The 19855-nt window shown below is 39.1% G+C and overlaps 2 protein-coding genes across 3 annotated transcripts in view; one reads left to right on the top strand and one right to left on the bottom strand.

Annotated features, from left to right (window-relative positions):
• Window positions 1-212: 212 nt before the first annotated feature.
• On the bottom strand, window positions 213-12516 carry LOC103142870 (WD repeat domain phosphoinositide-interacting protein 1). Its single transcript, XM_007559155.2, has 12 exons — window positions 12076-12516; window positions 10533-10615; window positions 8782-8951; window positions 8609-8705; window positions 7746-7843; window positions 7571-7663; window positions 7420-7490; window positions 6694-6801; window positions 4203-4367; window positions 3185-3292; window positions 2944-3083; window positions 213-2396 (listed from the first exon to the last, which is right to left on the bottom strand). The coding sequence occupies exons 1-12, from the start codon at window positions 12153-12155 to the stop codon at window positions 2275-2277; spliced, it is 1335 nt and encodes a 444-aa protein (XP_007559217.1). The 5' UTR covers window positions 12156-12516; the 3' UTR covers window positions 213-2274.
• A 1841-nt stretch (window positions 12517-14357) lies between these two features.
• The window catches only part of LOC103142856 (cAMP-dependent protein kinase type I-alpha regulatory subunit), an 11703-nt gene continuing 6205 nt past the window's right edge, over window positions 14358-19855 (top strand). Inside the window, exons 1-2 of one of the 2 annotated variants that reach the window (XM_007559142.2) lie at window positions 14358-14446; window positions 15881-16096. In XM_007559142.2, coding sequence (XP_007559204.1) covers window positions 15923-16096 — 174 coding nt within the window. In that variant the 5' untranslated portion in view covers window positions 14358-14446; window positions 15881-15922. Of the gene's footprint in view, window positions 14517-15880; window positions 16097-19855 lie in introns of both variants that reach the window. The other variant, XM_007559134.2, reaches the window with a different exon arrangement.

Raw genomic sequence — 19855 nt, 5'->3', positions numbered from 1 at the left:
TAGCCTTAAAATATATTTAGCTGGACCAAAGGCCAAAAAAGATTCTCTGTGTCGTAAAGGTCACTGACTCCTGCACAAGTCCCAAAAACTGCCTAACAGGAAGCACAATGCACAATAAGTAAAACACATTTAATGATCACTTGTTATTTTCTACGCTAAATGATTTCAGTTGTCAAATATGCAGAATGTAAACAGACACGGAGTTTGGGAGGTTGAGTCACTTTGAGCTTTAATGGGTCGCTGGGTAAAATGTCCTGAACTGAACGGCTCAAAGAGTGTCCTAACAGCGCCATCTTTTGGCAAGTCACGTTTAATTACCAGATTACCTAGTACACTTGTACTATATAGAAATTTAATATTTACACATTATACATACAGTAAAAATTCTTAACATACATTAGGTATGGTAAGTCTATGTGATGATGTGTAATAATGCTTTTGCAAAATAATGTTTAATACATCAATGTAAAAATAACTGAGTTACATCTGAACATCTTCTTATTAAAAAGGTTTGAATGCTATCACTGAAAGTCAAAGACGTATAGCTTCGCCCCGATCATCTGGTCACCAAGTCCTCAGAGTTAACTCTTTCACATTTACTATCAGGTCTCTGGTCTCTTCTGTTGCTACCATGATTAGCATTCACAGCTGCAAGTAATGTAATACGTACGGCATGTGTAATGATGAAAATAGTGTATTACACACTATGCTTTCCTTCTTTAGACCACTACTTGTCTGTTTCGAGGCAACATTTAATAACTTTAATAAACTTAAAGGGTCTAACGCTGATAATAAAAAAAAGGTTTGTGGATGGTGGCAGGCTGTAGGAAACACTTCAGATAATTCGTGTCAGGAAATACTCTTGTTGTACTGAGCTGTAAAGGAATGGGCCCAGTGTGACGTCACAGATGGACTTTGCACATACCTTCACAATTTGAATCTTAAACAAAAGTGGCATGTCAGGTTGAGCTGTTTTTAATTACTACAACACAGCTACGGCGCCTCGCAAAAATATTCACACCCCTTGAAAATTGTTTACATTTTGTCACGTTGCAAACTTCAATGTGTTTAAAGGAAAAGAGCAGTGGTGGGCGCCACTAGCTAAAACGTTAGCTGAGCTAACCCTAAAGCACTAATCATAAACACTTAGGCTAAAGCGCTATACCAACATGGTATTTAGCAGAAGCTAACGCTATAGAGCGAGCTAGCTTCCACCATGTTGATACCCTCCATGACACATGTTACATCATAGTAAATTGCCCTAAACAGGGTCAGAGTTGTTATTGCATTTTAGGGGAAGCTAAGTGTGCTAGACATACTCAAAGTTAGCATTCATTCAATGCTAAAGCACTGAGTGGAAAATTAACTCCACTATTAGCGCATTAGTGAAAGTGTGGCCACCACTGGAATACTTACTACATGTAAGGCATAAGCTGTGAAGAGATGACGAAATGACACAATTTTTCTAGAGATAAAATCTGACAAGAGTAGAGTTGATGATTAGATAAAAGGAAACCTGCCGTCTTGGGCACCCCACTGTTTATATCAAAGCATATTCACAAATTACATCTGCAAAATGACAAGATGTGAAAAATTTCAAGAGGTGTGAAGGAGTCGAACCCGACCTCTTACCTGAACACTGCAGGAGTCAGGCACCGTAAAGTCTGCTCAAAATCTTTTTTTACATTTTAAAGTGACATGCAGCACTGCTAAACAGTCACCACCTGATTTTTGTTAGAGTTTAAGCTGCATGAAAGGGCTATACTTAGTACCAAATACAAACTTCCAGCATCCCTCCTGAAGAACACATGAAATATCGGACTATTTTTCTTAAATTGTAAGAATAAAGTGCAATATTCAGAAAAAAACATTGAAATTAAAATGGAAAAAAAATTGTAAAGGTTCTTAATGAGACTACATTCTTCAACGGAATTAGCTACAATGATAATGTTACTTCTCTGCCATGGTCTCTTACTGTTCGCAAATAACTAACACTGCTGGTTATGGCATTGTTTTGACTGAAAAAACATCAGGAGGTGTTTTCCTAATGAGAGATGTCCTAGTGCTTCTTTCTTACAGAATGAGATGAACACAGGAACAAGCACAAAGTAATCCTTTAACATGGTATCCAAGGTCAATGGTGAGCTTTGAGGAAGGTCGCAAAGTCTCTAGTCATAGGACCATTCTTTCTGTTTGAACTAGTACTGTAGCTGTTCTGTAAATCTATTTTGTTTTTCTGTGGGAGCACGGTGGGGATGTTGGAGAAACGCTGGATTAATTACTCTGGTTGCTGACTGGAGGAAACTCGTTCTCGTCATCCAGACAGATTGGGCCCTCTGCAAATTCATGCTCAGGGATGACTTCCCCTCTCTGGGCTCCGCCGTCTTCAGAGTAGCCTGGGAGGGAGAGAGAGAAGAGAGCGATATTTTCTGATCAACAATCCAACGGAAAAAAAAAAAAAACATGAAATTTTAGGGATGCACTAATTGCTACTTTCTGGATGATCGCCGATTACTGACCTTTAAAAAGCCTGACCTGCCGATTTTGGCCAATACCAATGTTTCTGGCTGAAATGTTGCTAAATATTACAGCAACTCGGAAAAGTATTCACACCCCTGGATTTTTTTCACAATCACAGCCTTAATCTTTTATTATAGACCCACATAAAATATCACAAAGCTCTGAAGTGGAATCATTCTTCTGTTAGATAATTATTACGTTTGTGTTGGTGTTTCATCACAAAGTAAATGAAGCACATTTACTTTGTGATTTTAACTAGAGAAAAATATTTAAACGGCCAAGCTGTGGAAACATTGTAAGAGGTTTTAAAACACAGTAAATGTCTGCCATTACCACACTTTATTAAAAAAGTGGAAAGAACAAATAAAAATGGATTACACATATTTAGTATTGAGAGACATTTCTAACTCAACAACAGGTTACCCATGAGTGTGGTGGAGGAAGGGGGCGTGGAAGGAAGAGCCACAGTGGCAGCATATGATTGGCCGGCGGGTTGCTGGGGGCCGTCCTCTTGGTTCTCCTCTTCCTTCTCCTCCTCCTGCTCCTCACCCGATTCAAAGAGTCTGAAGGAGCAGAGCAGAGGGGACAGCAAGGAAACATGAACATTGGTTCACTTTTTTTAGTCGTTTTGACAGCGTAAATATTTCTGGTAACATGACCACACCTGTGTTTTTGAACAAGGACACACTCGCCTCCGTCTTGCGGATCTACATTGTAGACATAGAGGTAACCCTCTGAGGACGCAACTAGCAGCCGTGGAAGCTTCTGAATCCTGAAACACAGATAAAGTGTAATCAGATCTATTTAGATACATATTGTGGATGGAAAACACAATACGCAGTGTTTTCCATCCATCCATCCATCCATTTTCTGAACACCCTTGTCCCTCAGTGGGGTCGGGAGGGGTGCTGGTGCCTATCTCCAGCTAACGTTCCGGGCGAGAGGCGGGGTACACCCTGGACAGGTCGCCAGTCTGTCGCAGGCAGTGTTTTCCAATTATTTAAAATTAATCAAATAATTAATTTCAATTAATTATTTGAAATTAATTGAAATTAATTTCAAATATTGTCCAGAAATATTTGGAATATCTGGATAAACCTGGAAGTTTTCTGAGGTTGTGAAGTAGAACATTCACAACCTCATGTTCCATGAAATTGGAACATGAAACTTCCAATTTCATGTTCTGAAATTGGAAGTTTCAGAACATGAAAAATGTCTCCTTCTTGATGTCAGAAATGAATGCACTAGGGCCATTGCTCATAGAAAAAAACAAGAAGTACATTTTCTGCCAAAAAAACACTTAAGAAATGTTTAGATCAATTTCAGAAATTTCCTCCAAAAAACTTGGAAACTTTTGAACTCTAAAAATTTAAAATTTGTAAAAAAAAAAAAGAAATTTCTAGATTAATTGCAAAAATGTTCTAGAAAAAAAACTTGTACATTTTCTGAGCTCGTAAAGTAAAATATTTTGGACTTTTGGAAATTTTCTGAGTTTTAAAATTCGAGATTGTTTGGCTTTTTGTGCTCACAGAACTTCCTTGTTTTTCCAGAACATTTTCTGGCAGAAATTTACTATTCCTTATTTTTTTTTCTGTCTTACCCCAATAAGCCGTCATAGGTACAACCCTTTCATATAAAAAATAAAAACAAACTAAAATAACTTTGCGGTGCTCATTTCTTACGTGGCCAGGGCACAGATGTTCTTCAGGCCGAACATGTTGAGCCGTACGGTGGCGAAGGCGCGGTCCTGGTGCATCATGTCAGACACATGAGTGGGTAGGTAGGTGCTGGCTGCCGTGAACATCTTCCCCACGTATGCTGACCATGTTGGAGATTCCTCCTCTTGACTGGAGGGAACATGAGGGTTCAGGATCAATATTTAAATTACATTTTTTTAACCCTTACACCACTGGCCATACCAGTAGGTGGCAACAAAATCACCAGTGGCATTAAAAAGAAATCTCACTTTAATGCTGCAAAAACATGATTCAACATTTGTTGTTGCAACACTGAAAGCCTCTGATCATCAAAATTGAGATGAATAAAAAACTTTTAAGACTTCAGTTGGCTTTCCTCTCCTACCAGATTTGTCACTGGGTCATTTCAAAAAGAGAAAAATGTCCACTATTGTTGGAAAACCTGGGAAATGTCATGATGTCAAGCAACTTTTAATTAAATTATTTATTATTATAATCATCTTTTTTTTTAAAAACTATTTCTAGTTTTTATAAATGGCCCAAAAGATGTTCAGACCAATCGTTGGAAAATGTGTCAGGTAATATATGCTAGCTTACACAACACTTAAAATAGCTGTGGTTACACTGTAGTTATGGTTTTATTCCTTTAGTTTTTTTTTAAGACATAGGTTCACAGATTAGTATGTAGAATTATGATTTATGGATTATTTCAATATTTTTTCCATTAGTTCTTTAAAAAAACAACAACTAAGACTTGTACGTGTGATAGTTTGTCACATATTTACAGATATTCAAACATTTTGTTTTGAGTAAACCTGACAAGGTTATGAAAACAGTCATATTTTGGAGATTCTCACATTTGTATAATAAGTTATGATCATTGGCTGTTTGGGTTTCAGTTTTCTTCTGGGTTTTAATCATTTATGTATTGGATAGATCTCGCTAATATTTGCTTCGTCTCTTTGTGTTCATTATTGTCACTAAGATGTTGCCATATTAGTTCATTCCTTTGCTCCTGTTCTGTTTCTTGTATTCTGAAATTATTTCTCTTAGATCGACAACAGGCCTTTTCCTTTTTGGGTTGTAGACCCTAAGGTTTTAGTTAAGTCTTCCTCCCTCAGCCTCCCTGCTGTTTCCACCCACAGCTGTTCCACATCTCCTCTGTTTAGTTCCACCTCTGCCTCCTGTTTTTTTTTTTTTTTACATCGTTCCTTTGCTGTATTTTTCCATTCCGCTGCCTGAACCTCTGTCCATGCTCCATGTCCTGCTCTTGACACACTTCATGACAGTTACTTTGGTTAGGTCAGTGAGGCATGTTGAAGCGACCTGGAGAAAGCAGGTGAAGTAGGTTAAAGGTCTGTTTGTCTGCATTATAACTGCAGCCTGATGCCAAAATGGGGGCAAACAGCTGGCTTGTGCCTGAATACACACCTGGTTGGTGTGTATTCAATACAATGTGTGCCTGACATGAAGCAGATATTCCATGCTGTGTATTGTTTTGTAATACACAGCATGTGTCTCGAGAGTGAAAATTCTAAAATCTAAGCTGCAAATAGCTAAAGAGCGTTCTGACAGACTGTGACACTAAAAATGTCTGTCTCTTTAAGGCCAGCTGACTGAAAAGCTTTATGTCAGGGCTGATTAACCAGTTGATTTTGTGTTTCCGATGTTTTCAGTTGGTTTTTCAAAGTGGGGTCCGTGGCCCGCTGGGTGGGTCTTAGGGGGGCATTTAGGGGCCTCAGAAAGTTAGAGGGAAGATGAGGGGGAAAAAATAAAACATATTTTAATCATAATCTTTTCTTCTTCAGTCCTTTCTTTTTAAAATATAATGAATAATTTCAAATAATTGATTTAAATATTATTTTTGATGCTCGTTTTCTGATTGGCTGCCAGTCAAACTGACCAAGCTGATTTGCTCCTCAAGCTAGCGTAGCAAGCAATGGAAAAGTTTCTGAGTAGAAAAAGAGCAAAGTTTGTCCAGCAGCCCATGTTCAGCCTTACTGCTGTAAAAAACCAGAAGAACTGTGGGAATAAAATAACATTTGATGTGATTAAAGCAACATTATGTATTTTCTTATCATCAAAGGAGGGGATTGTGATGAAAAATGGTTTTATCTGGTAATAAAATCAGAATCTATTATCTGATAGTAAAATTTTCTGCCACAGAACTCGTGGCTAACTAAAATCCAAAGCTATGCTATGCTAAGTAAATGTAATACTTATTGAGTAGTGAATAAAAACCTTGTAAAAGTTAATGTTTCTCTACATATTTTGTATATCATCTGCAGGTTTGTAAAGAGGGTCTCTGAGCAGAGGCTAAAGCTGCTCTAAATAAATTAGGTTGTTAAATAAATGAGTGAAAGTCTCCATATACAAATAACATTGTACCTTTAGATTGGAACATTCAAGCCTTTATGACCGTTTTACCCCAGAGCTTCTATTCGGTGACTCGAACATAAAAGGAAATGGTGTTTACCTGGGGCTGTGTTGTTCCAGTTTGAAGATGTGAACAGTCTCAGTGTTGCTGGAAGCGCACAGGAACTGAGCGTCTGCGCTGAACGACAAAGAGCTGATGCTAACGTATCTGAAACAGGACATCAACGAGAAAACACTAAAGAAAGATGCAATTGTTCATTTTTCAAAAGAGAATCTACGTTGCTAACATAACGTTCTTATAATAAGAAAATCATCTTAGGAAAAGAGATGAAATTTAATTTGAGAGTCTGTTCATAGTTAGAGAACACTAACTTCAAAATTCCTTTTCAAAAAACGCATGTAGCAGTTTGTAAAGCATCAGTGCATGTAGCATGGTACTGGAATCACACCTGATCTAGTTCTTGAACAAGAACTGAACAATTCCAACCTCTGAGTGAAGGCGCAGAGTGTTTGTTTTAGCAACCTCTCACGTGAAACTTATTCACATGTGATTTTGATTCCATTTCTTATTTAATGGAGACACTTGAATTGCAAAATTGTTGTTTTTTTTTAATACTAACAGAATATTGACAACATTTTGCGCATATTTATAAAGGAAATGCATCCAGGTACTGATGTGCTGTCAGCCTGTTAGCATCCTCTAAAAACCAACTCCACAAAAATTGCTTTGCTGAGCCGGAAGTTTTTCCACTTCTAAAACGATTCTCTTCATCCCAGTCCGCAAGCGTAGCAGCACAGAATATTAAAACCACATATAAACACAAACCTTTTCATCCCCCGACGAAATTCAAACAACTTCTGACCCTCTGGGACGCTGAAAACTCTGATAACAGTACCCTACAGAAAAGAAGAAGTAGTTCACGCTCCCTGTTATTGAAAACAACAAAAGCAGGGTTTTGCTGTTTTCACAGTCTTGCCTTCTCAGATGCGCTGGCCAGCTTTGTGCCGGAGGCGTTGAACGTCAGGGCCGCCAGCGGGCTGTCGTGGGCCTGGATCAGGGTCACCGTGCTCTAACAGTGGGAAAACAAAGGCTTTCTAGTGACATGCATCCAATCTCAAACTGGGGTTCACCATGCCAACCCCGATCCTCACCAGGTTGTTGGCGTCATAGACCGTGATCTCTCCAATGGTGGCGCTGCCTGGGTAAGCCAGGTAGGAGTTGCCATGGTTAACGGACAGCGCACAAAGACCTACAGGTTAGCAGAGGGAGCATTGCAAGTTTTTATACCAGTTGGGAGGTTGTATTTTCTTTTCTCTTTTCTTTTTTAAGAAAAATAGTTAATAGAAAACAAATGTTGCATCTAACATTTTGGAATAAGATTTCTTTTTTTTAAAATCTGACTCTGAAAATAAAGTGTTCATCTGCATCAACGGTCAATGTTTGTAGGACAGATCTGCTCTGTTCTGAACAGAATCACCCAAACTGCTGTAAATGGCCCTTGTGTCCCAGTTTGGATGCCCAAAACTCTGTAATGCGTTTCAAATAACCAAAACAGGAGCGAACGACTTCAAACGACTTGCTTACCGTGTTACAGTGACCTGCAGCTGCTCTCCTGGCTAAAACATTCATTTTGTGAGAAATTGTTCCGGCTGAACCAATTCCCATTCATCTGTGTCCAATGAAAATGGACAAACTGGAGAATCCAGTTTCTAGATGCTTCATTTAAAATTGACTCCAATTGGATACATGTCTTTAGTTTTGATCGAACCAACTTTAAAACACCCCACTAGACATTACCCACTAAAAATCTGTCTAAGATAAATACATTAGAAGCTAAAGAGATGGTAAAAACGCTTAAAGTTATCCATAATTAATCTTCTGAAAGAACACTTTTAACTAATTCATGTGCACAAGCAAGTTTGGTGTTTATAATTTTGCGCAGACACTTTGAGCCTGTGGTCCATTTGCTGCTGCAGAACTATTTTCAGTTAAATGACCTGGTAGCTGGGTTTACCTGTTGGGTTGACCGGCGTGTTGAGCAGGGTCTTGAGGAGTTTCATGTCTCTGATGTTGTGGATGTAGATGGACTCCTCCAGGCACACCACGAGTCGCTGAAGTCGACAGACCAAGAGATCAGCACGGCAACGTAGCCGGACACCACCAGAAAGATCCGCTTCCCATTCTCACCTGTCTGTTCAGCTTCACCGACAGGATGTTGTTGGAGTAGCTATAGTTGCAGATTTCCGTCCCCTTCTTGAAGTGGTAGACGTTCATTCGACGGGGCATGGAGAGACTGACCACCACCACCAGGCTGCTGGAGAACAATCGCTCCACAATGTAGACGTCTGGGCACTCCACTGAGAGAGAGGAAACGGAAATGAAAGCAGCCTCGTGAGTGCTAAATCTAGTTAGCATGGCCACCGATGAATGCAGACAAAAGGGTTTCCTGTAAGGGTGAGCTGTTTGTCCATTAATACATTTAGCAGCGACGACATGAGATTGATTGACAGCACTAAGCCCCTCCTCCTGTCTCTGATTGGTTGTTTTTGATTGGGGCGACTCGGGAGTGGTGTGTTTCTCCTGACGGCAACAGAAGGTGAGGGAGGAAATTTATCTACTCACAGATTATTTGTCTCATTATTTTTCACAATATGGTGAGAGTTTTAACAAATATGCTTGGAATATTTTTTTTAAATAAAATTTACATACTGCATCTTTAAAAACTAGGCTTTAAACGTTTCTTTTTGAAAAACTTAAAATTAGAGAGCCTTAGCTCATTTTTCTGTTCCTGGAGATTTTGAAGCACCAGTCACTCTACCATAACTGTCCAGTGACACAGTGGTCCTGCAGCAATCAATGCTCACCATATTTCCTATTCCAACTCCTGAATGGCCACCAGGGGGCGTGATGAGACTAAGACGAATTTAGGCCACATATTGCAGAATATAACAAATTTTCAATTTGAACATTAACAAAAGATAACATCCATATGAAACAATTTATGCAGTTCATTCCCAAACAAAACTGTTGATTTAGTTCTTAGTTAGTTGTTAAGAATTATTTGCTCATATTGTTGCTATTAAACTTATTGTTTTCCTTCCCTTTTCTCTCCTCAACTAGTTTGGTTTAAAATTGAGATCTGAATTAAACTTGATTGTCTGGTAAAGTGATTGTAAATAAACAAAAGTATTGATTCAAACATATAATTTTTACTGTACATCATTTGATGGGTGCACTTACACTATGTTTACAACTAGACCTGTCACGATGACAAATACTGTCATAAACAATAATGTTGTTTTTTTGAGATAATTTGCAAGTAACATAATGGTAATGGCATGGTAATAACAATAATAGCAATAATAATAATAATAATAATAATAATAATAATAATAATAATAAGTAAACTCTCTCAAAGATCAATAAACTTTGAATTCTTATAAACATTTAACACTGAAACTGGAAAACATTTAAAATATCAAAAATGAACAGACAAAACAAAAGAAAGAACAAATAAAAGGAATTATGAAATCTGTAAACAAAATGTTCCTTCAAAACAAAAAAGAAAAAGAAAAAAACAGGGACCAAAGAACCAAACTGAAAACATTTGGTTTCCAGTTTTAGGTAGAAAGAAAGAAAAGAGGAAAAACAACGATAAATCATGCCAATGGAAATGACTGAGCTGGTTTTAATTTGTCATGCTATTAATTAATTGCTTCTCGAGACATCCGAGGTTGAGAAGTCATGATACGGCCCATTTGATGAGGGCTCAACAAAGCACTTAGACAGCGCTGTGATTAGCAGAATAATGCAGCAGCAGACTGCTTCTGTGATAAATATGAATACAAAGTTGCACGTTCTGCAACAATGAATCCTCTTCGTTTCAGGAGTTTTTGCTTGGTGGTGAGGTGTTAGCATGGAAAGTGCCTGCTTCGTACCTCCCTCATGGACACAGTCCAGTTTGTCCACAGCTGTGACGGAGAAGAGCCGGTATCCTGCCTTCGTGCCCACGGACAGAGAGCTGCGATCAAAACACACACACATGCAGAGCTGCTCACTGTCACACACACACACTGTCATCAAGAGAAGGAACTTCATGATCAGAACCTACAGTATGAAACACAACCATCTCCCCGGCTGTTAGGTTAAAGAATTATTTTGCGAAAAATAACAAATGGAGTCCTTTAAGAAGATGGATCGCATTGTTCCTACAGGTAAACACGGTGGTGGCAGCATTATTCTTTAACTAGGCTTTCATCTGGAAAGAACACAATTGTTCCTGTTGCTGAACAAATGTATGCAAACTTCTGAATTCAAAAAATCTGTAAAAGAAAAAAAAAAAAATATATATATATATATATATATAGTTCTTCCTACTTTTCTAAAACTTTTCAAATATGAGTAATTTTTGGTCATTCTGGCTGACCTAAACCGAGAGACGTTTGGTCTAATTTAACTTCAGACAGTGAGAAAAAATATATTGCTTATGTTACATAAGCAATATAGGAAATAAGTAAACTTATGTGACACTTTAAAAAGAGCCTACAGTAGACCAGGACACCCCGATTTTTCCTTTCTTTTTTTTTTTTTCAAAGTATTGTAGTTTTAATAAAACTGATAGGCTGACATCAGGTGAGTTGTTTATATTCAAGTATTTGAATCTTAGGAAGTTACAGTATATTTATTTGGGAACAACATGGAGCTATTGGCCAGTGGACATAGTAAACCTACCATGGATCACTGCCTACCTGCTACCTATTAATGTACTTTAATTTTCATTAAAAATACAAAAAGATATATGTATATATGTATATATATATATATATATATATATATATATATATATATATATATATATATGTTTTAGTGTTTTTGTATATGTTTTGGTGCTCTATTCAGTACAAAGAGAGAATAGAGAAAAACGATAAATCCTCGGTGTCCAAAATATATGTATATGTTTTTTGTACTGGATATTTTTTTGGACTGGAAAGAGTACCAGAACTCTGAAGTGGTTCTGGGATGAAGTGCAATTATTCTTAAGAACTTCAGCAACCTTGGGGTGCCTCTTATTTCTTTATTAACATTCAAAAAACAAAGCAAAATGCTTAAGAAGCATATTTATCCATGTTACTAACATATGTCCCTCAATTTGTTAATCCAGATTGTTGATGTTATGGTCAACTTGGTTCGATCATAAATTCACTACTTTGATGTGCAACAGGCCCTGAAGATTAACACAGTGGCCTACTTCACCTCCGCCTTATCTTGAAGTTCTGATGTTCCGATTACACAAAAACCTGCAGATTTGTTCTGTTTGCTCTCTGGTTTCACTGTTTGGGTTTATGTCAACAAAACTAATAAACCGTTATCTGGGAATACGGCTGAAAATCGTTATGCAACAGTCAGGTACATGAAGGAGTTCACCCTGGGCCCGGCTCCGCTCGGCTCGGCTCGGCTCGGCCCGGCCCGCAGGTCGCTTACGTGGTGTCCTGGTTGAACGAGGCGCAGATAAAGTGGCGGTGCGGTCCGGGGCCCTCCGATACCGCCTCTTGGGTCTCCATCCGAGCCACCGGAACCTCTGTCGTCTCGCTGTCCGAGGTTGAAGGCCTTTGGCTCGGGCCGATCCCCGCCGGAGCCCGCTGCTCCTCCTCGGCGTCCAGACTCCAAGCGCCACGCTCGCACTCTTGAGGGAAAGGAATGTCCGGGCTCAGATAGCGGTTCGGGGAGCGCTCATTTCCCAGAGGAAGAGTTCTGCTGAACCAAAACAAGATCAAAAATCAACGCTGTCACCTCCCGAATAAGATGTTTCGCCGTAGCCAGTCAGGAATCCTGTTATTATGCTGCTATTTAACTTCCAGTGTTCTCGGAGAAAAACAAAAACAGCTGATGGGAGGATGCGTCACACTTAGCAGGGTAACGATTGGCTTATTCCAACAGGTCAACCCTCTTCCTTCTCGCATTACTATTGGCCAACATTTTCTGCGCTGACGTATGATTGGATAAATCGTTTAAACATCAACCACGAACTGTCTATTAAGAAGGCATCAAACGCCTGATTGGTCAATTAATCTTTCTGTCTTATCACGAGGAATTGTTTTGGTTATTTAATTGGATAAAACATGTAGACAAAAACAACCCAGAGAAGGTGCAAAAGCTAAAAAAGTTTGGATTAATTTGGTCATACCCCTCCCGACCCCACTTGGGACAAGGTTGTATAGAGAATGGATGGATGGATGGATGGATGGATGGATGGATGGATGGATGGATGGATGGTAATTTGGTGATGTTTGGCTTTTTTCTCGGGGAAGGAACATAAAAGTTTTTACCGTAGCAGATTTTACCTGTGATAGATTTACTCATACTTGTGTTCAAAAATAATACCAGTGAAAGAAAAAAAAAAATCATTAACCAGATAAAGTAAATGGAAAAGTAATTAAAAAGCTAATAATATTCACTTAATTGTAAAAAGCCTGAAAACAGAGCACAACAAGTGTAGTAAATGTTTTTACTTGGAAGTGGTTATCATGATGGGTCACTAAATTAGCAAATCAATGGGTTTTCACATTTGCCCCTGGAACAGTAAACAGTAAAAAGTTATTGGCCAGCATTTTCCAACCTACTGTTCTGGCAGTAGAACAGTACTTTCTACTGTTTCTCAGTTTAAAAGAGAGTTTATGAACTCATTTACAAACTACAAATCTAATTTGGCTCAGATTTAATTTGGTATTTCATAATTGTAAATCTGGGTGAACAAAAATTAATTGTGGAGTTCCTCAAAGGTCCATTCTTAGGCCACTTTATTTAACATCTACATGATAACCCCTATTTTAGATGTTCTACAGCATTTCCAACTGTATGCTGACAACACAAAACGTTATATCTATGTCACCACATAGCTCTACATTCACTCAGATTGTCCATAATATTAATAAGTCAATGCCTCAGAAATCCAACAAATTAATGCAATTTGGTTGCAAAATATAATTTTTGACACCCAAAACTGCAACAATTTCAATAGTCATGTTATATATAATTAATTTTCAGCTGATTGCTGTAATAGCTTTTTTGTTATTTTTCTTATTTTGTGTCTCATTTTCTTGCATTGTGTAGTGCAGGTTTTGCATCTGATTTGGATTTTTTTTTAAAGTATAAGGAAACTTTTTGTTTGATGACTACATGCTAGGTATCCTATTTATTCCACACATATTTTTGCAAAGTTTAAAATATTTTAGTTTTTTAATCTATTTTATATCACTCAGCTGACATTATTCTTTTAATAGCTTTCATAATTCACTTCTTTTTATATGTGCTATCTGAATAAACTTTCTTCCTTTGTTCAAAGATTTTTTGAATCTGCCGTTTGATATACTTTAAAATGTAAATTAATAGCTGCGCTGCATGTTGGCTGAGTGTTTCGTAAAAGGCCCGTATTCTGACCACAGTTAGACCAAAACAGCAGTTTCACTACTGTAACGTAGGTATTGCATACGATTAAAGCACTTTCAAATACTCTCATACGCATTTTACCGTTTCATTTTTGCATTAATGTGCAAACTAAGTGAACGAAGATGATGGTATTGCTTTCATATTAGTTAGTCGTGTTCTGGTAACAGAACGTAGATTATTAATCTAACTCTTTTCATCAACTGCTTTTGTGTGTGCGAACCATTTCCTTGACGTCACCATTTCCGCGCTGTCTCCTTTAAGGTTGCTACGGGTTACAGGCTCACATGTCAGAACGGGGAGAATTGACGTCAGTGACGGCTGCTGATTGGTTCTCAGTCGTATCCGGTGGGGCAGCGGTCCAAGGCTCCGAGAAAAAAATCGAAGCGAGCAGGAAGATCTGGTAACGGTGCGCTTTGTGAAAAATATCATACGTGCCGAGTCTTTATCGAAAGGCTCGGTGGGATTTTACAGTTTTTGTGAGTATTTGTGTCGTTTCACCGCAGTCTGCTTAGGTGAAATTTTGTTTCCTGCGTTTCTCGTTTGTTTATGCTAGAACTCAAGATGGCGTCATTGGAGGAGAGCTTTGCCTTTGCACAGAGCCAGCAAGCCAGTCGTTGACGCACAACGTAGGCCAAATATAGTTAGGCAGTTGTAAACAACCTTTATTGAGCATTTTTCTGCGTTTAGGGGAATATTTTTCAACCAGTTCCTAGTTAATTTGTTTGCGGTGGGTCTCTTCAGTTCATCCGTCGGCCTTCTTGACCTACACGGCGATACTCCTACAGACAGGACATTTGATTTATATTCTAAAAAGCAGTTTTAATGAATACACTTGCATTTATCGACTTTCCTTCAACACATTTTGTCGTTTTCTCGTAAGCCACGTTATTATGGATGACGAAAATGCCTTCACTTTAACTGACGTTCATTATTTGATGGACAGCAGGTAAAATTGTGCAAGTAAACTGAAGACTAAATGTGATTTTTGGTAGACCCAGACCGCCATAATGGGTACTTGGATCAATCCATTACATAAGCCGTAAATTCTCTACTAATAGCTGTTACATGTGGGTCCAAAAACAGAGGCATCTTTGGCTTACAGGTTCCGCGCTAGGTTAGATTAAAACAATCCTGCCAAGTTTTCAGTACAAACGGACTTTATTGCTCAGAATCTGTGCCTGGATTATTATTATTTGTGTTTTATATGTTTGATAACTGGTCTGTAATTTCCCTTGCACAGTTGTCAGATTAGAAGTGACATGGGTGCCGTTCATGCTCAGTGCACATGCCCAGTCCCCATGCAGGCGGAGATTGGATTGTTCTGCTAGTGACACGGGTCCTCTTTATTCTTCTAAAATGCACACATTGATTGGTTGCAGCAGTTGAGAAGCAGTGCTGCTGCTGAAACGCGGACAGGTTGAGCTCAGTTAAAACTCAAAGCCTGGGAGCAGCTAAGGTCAGGAGGTTTTTGCATTTTTGTCGAAATTCCGTGCTGCGTATGAATCCTGTTGTGGTTCGGCCTGTTTAACAGCAGCTCTGTAACTGTAGGCCCTGTGGGTGACGAGACATCAGATAGTTGAAATATTTTCATTCAGTCACATAAGTGTGACCACATCATATGACCAGGCTTTCATGGCGAGCAAAACAAAACCCCGTCTTCCCGCCCTGTCTCACTCTGGTTCTATTTTTCTCACGTTCTCATCAGTTCTGTCAGTCCGCGTCTGATCCTTTCTCAGGATCTTCATTTCAGTGTTTCAGTAACACAGCGGCCAGGTTAGCCCTTTCAAAACCTCCGTTGTGCAGTTCTAATCTGACGTCGGGCTTTTTGTCTCCTCTCCAGCGTTAAGGTCAGAAGTCATAGAGCAGGGTTGCGGCTGTCGTCATGGCATCTGGAAGTACGAGCAGCGAGGAGGAGCGGAGCCTCAGGGAGTGTGAGCAGTACGTGCAGAAACACAACATCCAGCAGCTGCTGAAGGACTGCATCGTCCAGCTGTGCACCTCCAGGCCCGACCGGCCCATGGCGTTCCTCAGGGAATACTTCGAGAGGCTGGAAAAGGTCTGTGTTTGGTGTGGTTTGTAGTGGTAAACAAAGCATCACACCGCCTTCATTAAGTGTGCAAAATAAGGGATTCTTCTCACTTACTCTTCAGCTGTTGCAATCATATCATCGATTAAACACATTTTATTCGTTTTCTATTTCTACAGTGCTGCTGTTAAGGTTTTGGCTTCTGTTTTGTCTTTACTGTGTTTGAGAAAAGCAGATTTTATGTTTTTCAATATGATCTAAAATAGTGAATATTTATTAAATTAAAAACAAAATGGCTTCCAGTCAGGTCAGTTCAGTACCTTGTCTTACTGGTGTTGGTAGTTGTTTTGCAGTGTTTCCTTCTCTGCTTGCTTTGTTTTTGGATACTCACACTAACACAGTCTAGTGAAACATCAATACATGCTCAGTGCTTCCTGAAAATTTTCAACTCTTTAAAGCAGATTTTTGTTGTTGTTGTGCAACCTAAATTGCGCAACAATTTTTTTTATAAAGATAAAAAAAATAAAAATTTTACCCCAGTAGACTTCCTTGTAGACTTGATTTAACTGGCTGTTTTGTTGTATTTTCATCCTCTAAGTAAAGTGTCCTTCAACCTCTGGTTGTAATGTGCAACTCTGGAGTTTAAAAAAAGAACCAGAATAATTACTGATAAGCAAATTCCTTTTAGTACTTCATTTATTACGAATCATAAGTTACAAACGCAGCACACTGATCGGTCCTTCAGTTAATTGTGGCCTGGCTCTGTGATTCGTAACAGTAAACCATAGTGTGCACTGTAACTTTAAGAAAAACTGTTTCAAAAGAATTTAAGAACTTTAAGCCTTTTGTGCCTCAACACAATACATAAATGACCTTTCTTTTGACAAAACAACAAGACGAGATAAGACTGAGGTGACTGAGCAGTGGACAATTGAGCTGCAAGCAAAACATTCACATCTCCAGGGACAAGGACTACTGTAGAAACCAAGCTCTTTTTTCAGATACCCATAGATGGTTCTAGTAGATAGCAACCTAGTGTGAAAAATGGTCTGTCTGTTTTCTTTTATCTGCCAAAGTACATGAAATATATATAGCTATACATCAGTGACGTGCGGTCAGGGGAGGCAGGTGAGGCAGAGCCTCACCTGTCATCATGGAAAAATAATATATAATAATAAAATCATTTATATTGCTATTTTCACCCTGTGGTTTGTACTATAAAGTATCTACTTTTTACTTATCTTAGCCAATTTTGATGATTTTTTCTTCAAAATCGCTGGATTTTCGCATTTTCCCATGCAAATGCTCAGATGCGAAGCCGGTGAGGCAGCAGCGAGCTGAGCCTCACCTGGGATTGCGCAACCTCTGGCTAACTGCACTGGCTGCCATTCTATGGGAGCATGTTCGTCCTGTCTGTACGCCGGCAATGAAATGGCTAAAAAATATTTAATATATGGACTGATTTTCCATAATTTAGCTTATGTATATAATGTACAGTGTTTTTTTGTCACCAACTGTGTGTGTATCGTGTTTTGTGTGCGGAGGAGCGATCAGAAACGGCAGAGAACAGACTCGAGGTGAGGCAGGCAGTTCTCTTGCCTCATGGCAGGGGGCGCTCATGATCCCAGATATTGTGACTCCACAACTGCAGAGTAAGACACAGTGAGCTAGCCATGGAGCTAGCCATACAGTAAATAAGTAAAGTACAGCGATATATTTGTTTTCTTCTCTCTTCCGACGTCAACATGAAAGACTACATTTCTACACTTAAACAGTTTTCTAAAGTGGATTTTCAATTGAAGCAGGAGATAATAACTAAAGGAAGACCAACACCGCATTGTATTTTATTCAAGCTGCAGTATATAACTTTAATAAAAAAAATATGTTTTCTCCACATTTGTTAAAGCTGTCATCATGTTGTGTCAGTTTGTTATGAGACAGATAATCTGTGAATCCAATCGATCTCCTCCACCTCCTCCCTGAACTACTATTGCTAAAGTAATGCAACATTCTGGCCAAAACAACCAATCAGAACCAGTAGGACAGTCTTAGTGCTGTCAATCAACCTCATTCACCCTCTGCTAAATATGCTAATGGGGGAGAAACAACTTATCATTAAAGGAAAACAGTTTATCTGCCATCATTGGTAACTATGCTAACCAGACTGAGCATTCACAACAGGCTGGGCTAGCTGGAGGATAGCAGAGAGCGATCGGAGGGAGGATGAGCAGCAACATGAGATTATGATTGACAGCAGTAAAACTCTCCTGCCACTGATTGGTTGTTTCTAGATAGCACTGGAAGAAGGCAGAGGAAATAGATTTTTCACAGATTATCTCTCATGCCGTACTGTCACAATATAATGGCAGCTTTAACAAATATGTAAAAAAAAAATCACCTAGACTCTGCCTCCAGAGTCTACCCTGGGTAAATTGAGTTTGAGACCCCTGAATTACAGACTTTGCTTGAATTCACACCACATAATTTATATCACTATGTCATAAACGGCGTTTCCCTGTACACCGGAGCAGACTTAAAAACGTATAAAAGACGAGATGCTAACCAGTTTTTTCCATACGTGTTATGCTACGTGAAGGTGTGGCATTGTCTCCATGGTTACTAATGATTAGAGGCGTACCTTCTCCATAACGCAATGTTTGATATCTTTCTTATCCTACTTGCTTATAAAGTATATGAACTTTGGTCTTCTTACCTTGTAAAAAGTGTAAGTTGCACATCCGTGATCACAAGGACGGCTGCCAACCATAGCCGCCACAACTTTCCTCATTAAAAGTTAGAAAATTAAATGGCAAGTATAGTTTGCATCCTCATGTGGTTGTGCAGCCGGCCGCACAGTATCCTGTCACCATTTTAATGTGAAATCAACTAAATAAAAGCGATATTAGGTTACAGATGTCTAGGTCTGTCGCGATAAACGATAAATCAATTAATCGCACGATAAATTAAACCTATCGACCTCATTTTAAATATTGACTTTATCGTCTCTTCCTGCCTTTTTTTCTTTCTGTTGATGACACTGAATGAAAAAAAAAAAGGCTCAACTCTGGTGCTCTCCGCTGATCCTCCCTTCCTCATTTCCTTAGTGTAATGTCCAGCGCACACTACACGAGTTTCAGCCGATTGTCGGCCCATTTTCAAAACCTGAGAGACCACACATTAGCGACAGAAATCCTAGGTATAACGGTTCGATCGGGTTCGTTGTGTCGTGTGGTTTCCAGCCACCTGGGCACAAAATAATGGCTACAAATCCAGTTAACCAATTTTACAACCAGGCATTAATCGATGCTTTACTAGAATCTACTTGTGACGCATGTGGCTAGAGTCAGCGTAAAGTCCTGACTGAATGAAAATCATTATAACCTATTTATGTAACGTTAACGAAGAACAGCTGAAAACTTACCGGGTTTATCAACTGCGGTAGCAGTTTGGCTCCAACTCCTCTCCTTGTCATTTCTATATTCTTTGCACAAAATGTGAAATAAACATTAATGTTATTTCCACATATCGTCTCCAATGTCCGCTGGACTTCGGGTTGCACAGTGTCAGCTGTTTGGGATTCCTTTCTGCAGGAGGAGAATCCGCGCTCTCTGATTGGCTACCTGTCACATTCAGCGTTAAGCTCCCAGTCGGGGAAAACCCCTGATTTAGATCGGAGCGGCCACGACGATCTACTGTAACACACCACACACTGCAGGATGATCGGTTACGAAATCACCAGCGACAATCTTAGATTGGCCAACGTTCTAAGATTGTCATAAGGGGAAAATA

The sequence above is a fragment of the Poecilia formosa genome, unplaced genomic scaffold (assembly GCF_000485575.1).
Source record: "Poecilia formosa unplaced genomic scaffold, Poecilia_formosa-5.1.2 Scaffold4, whole genome shotgun sequence".
Taxonomy (NCBI): Eukaryota; Metazoa; Chordata; class Actinopteri; order Cyprinodontiformes; family Poeciliidae; genus Poecilia; species Poecilia formosa.
The sequence above is the reverse complement of the archived record's forward strand: the minus strand, read 5'-3'. Positions and strand labels throughout refer to the sequence as shown.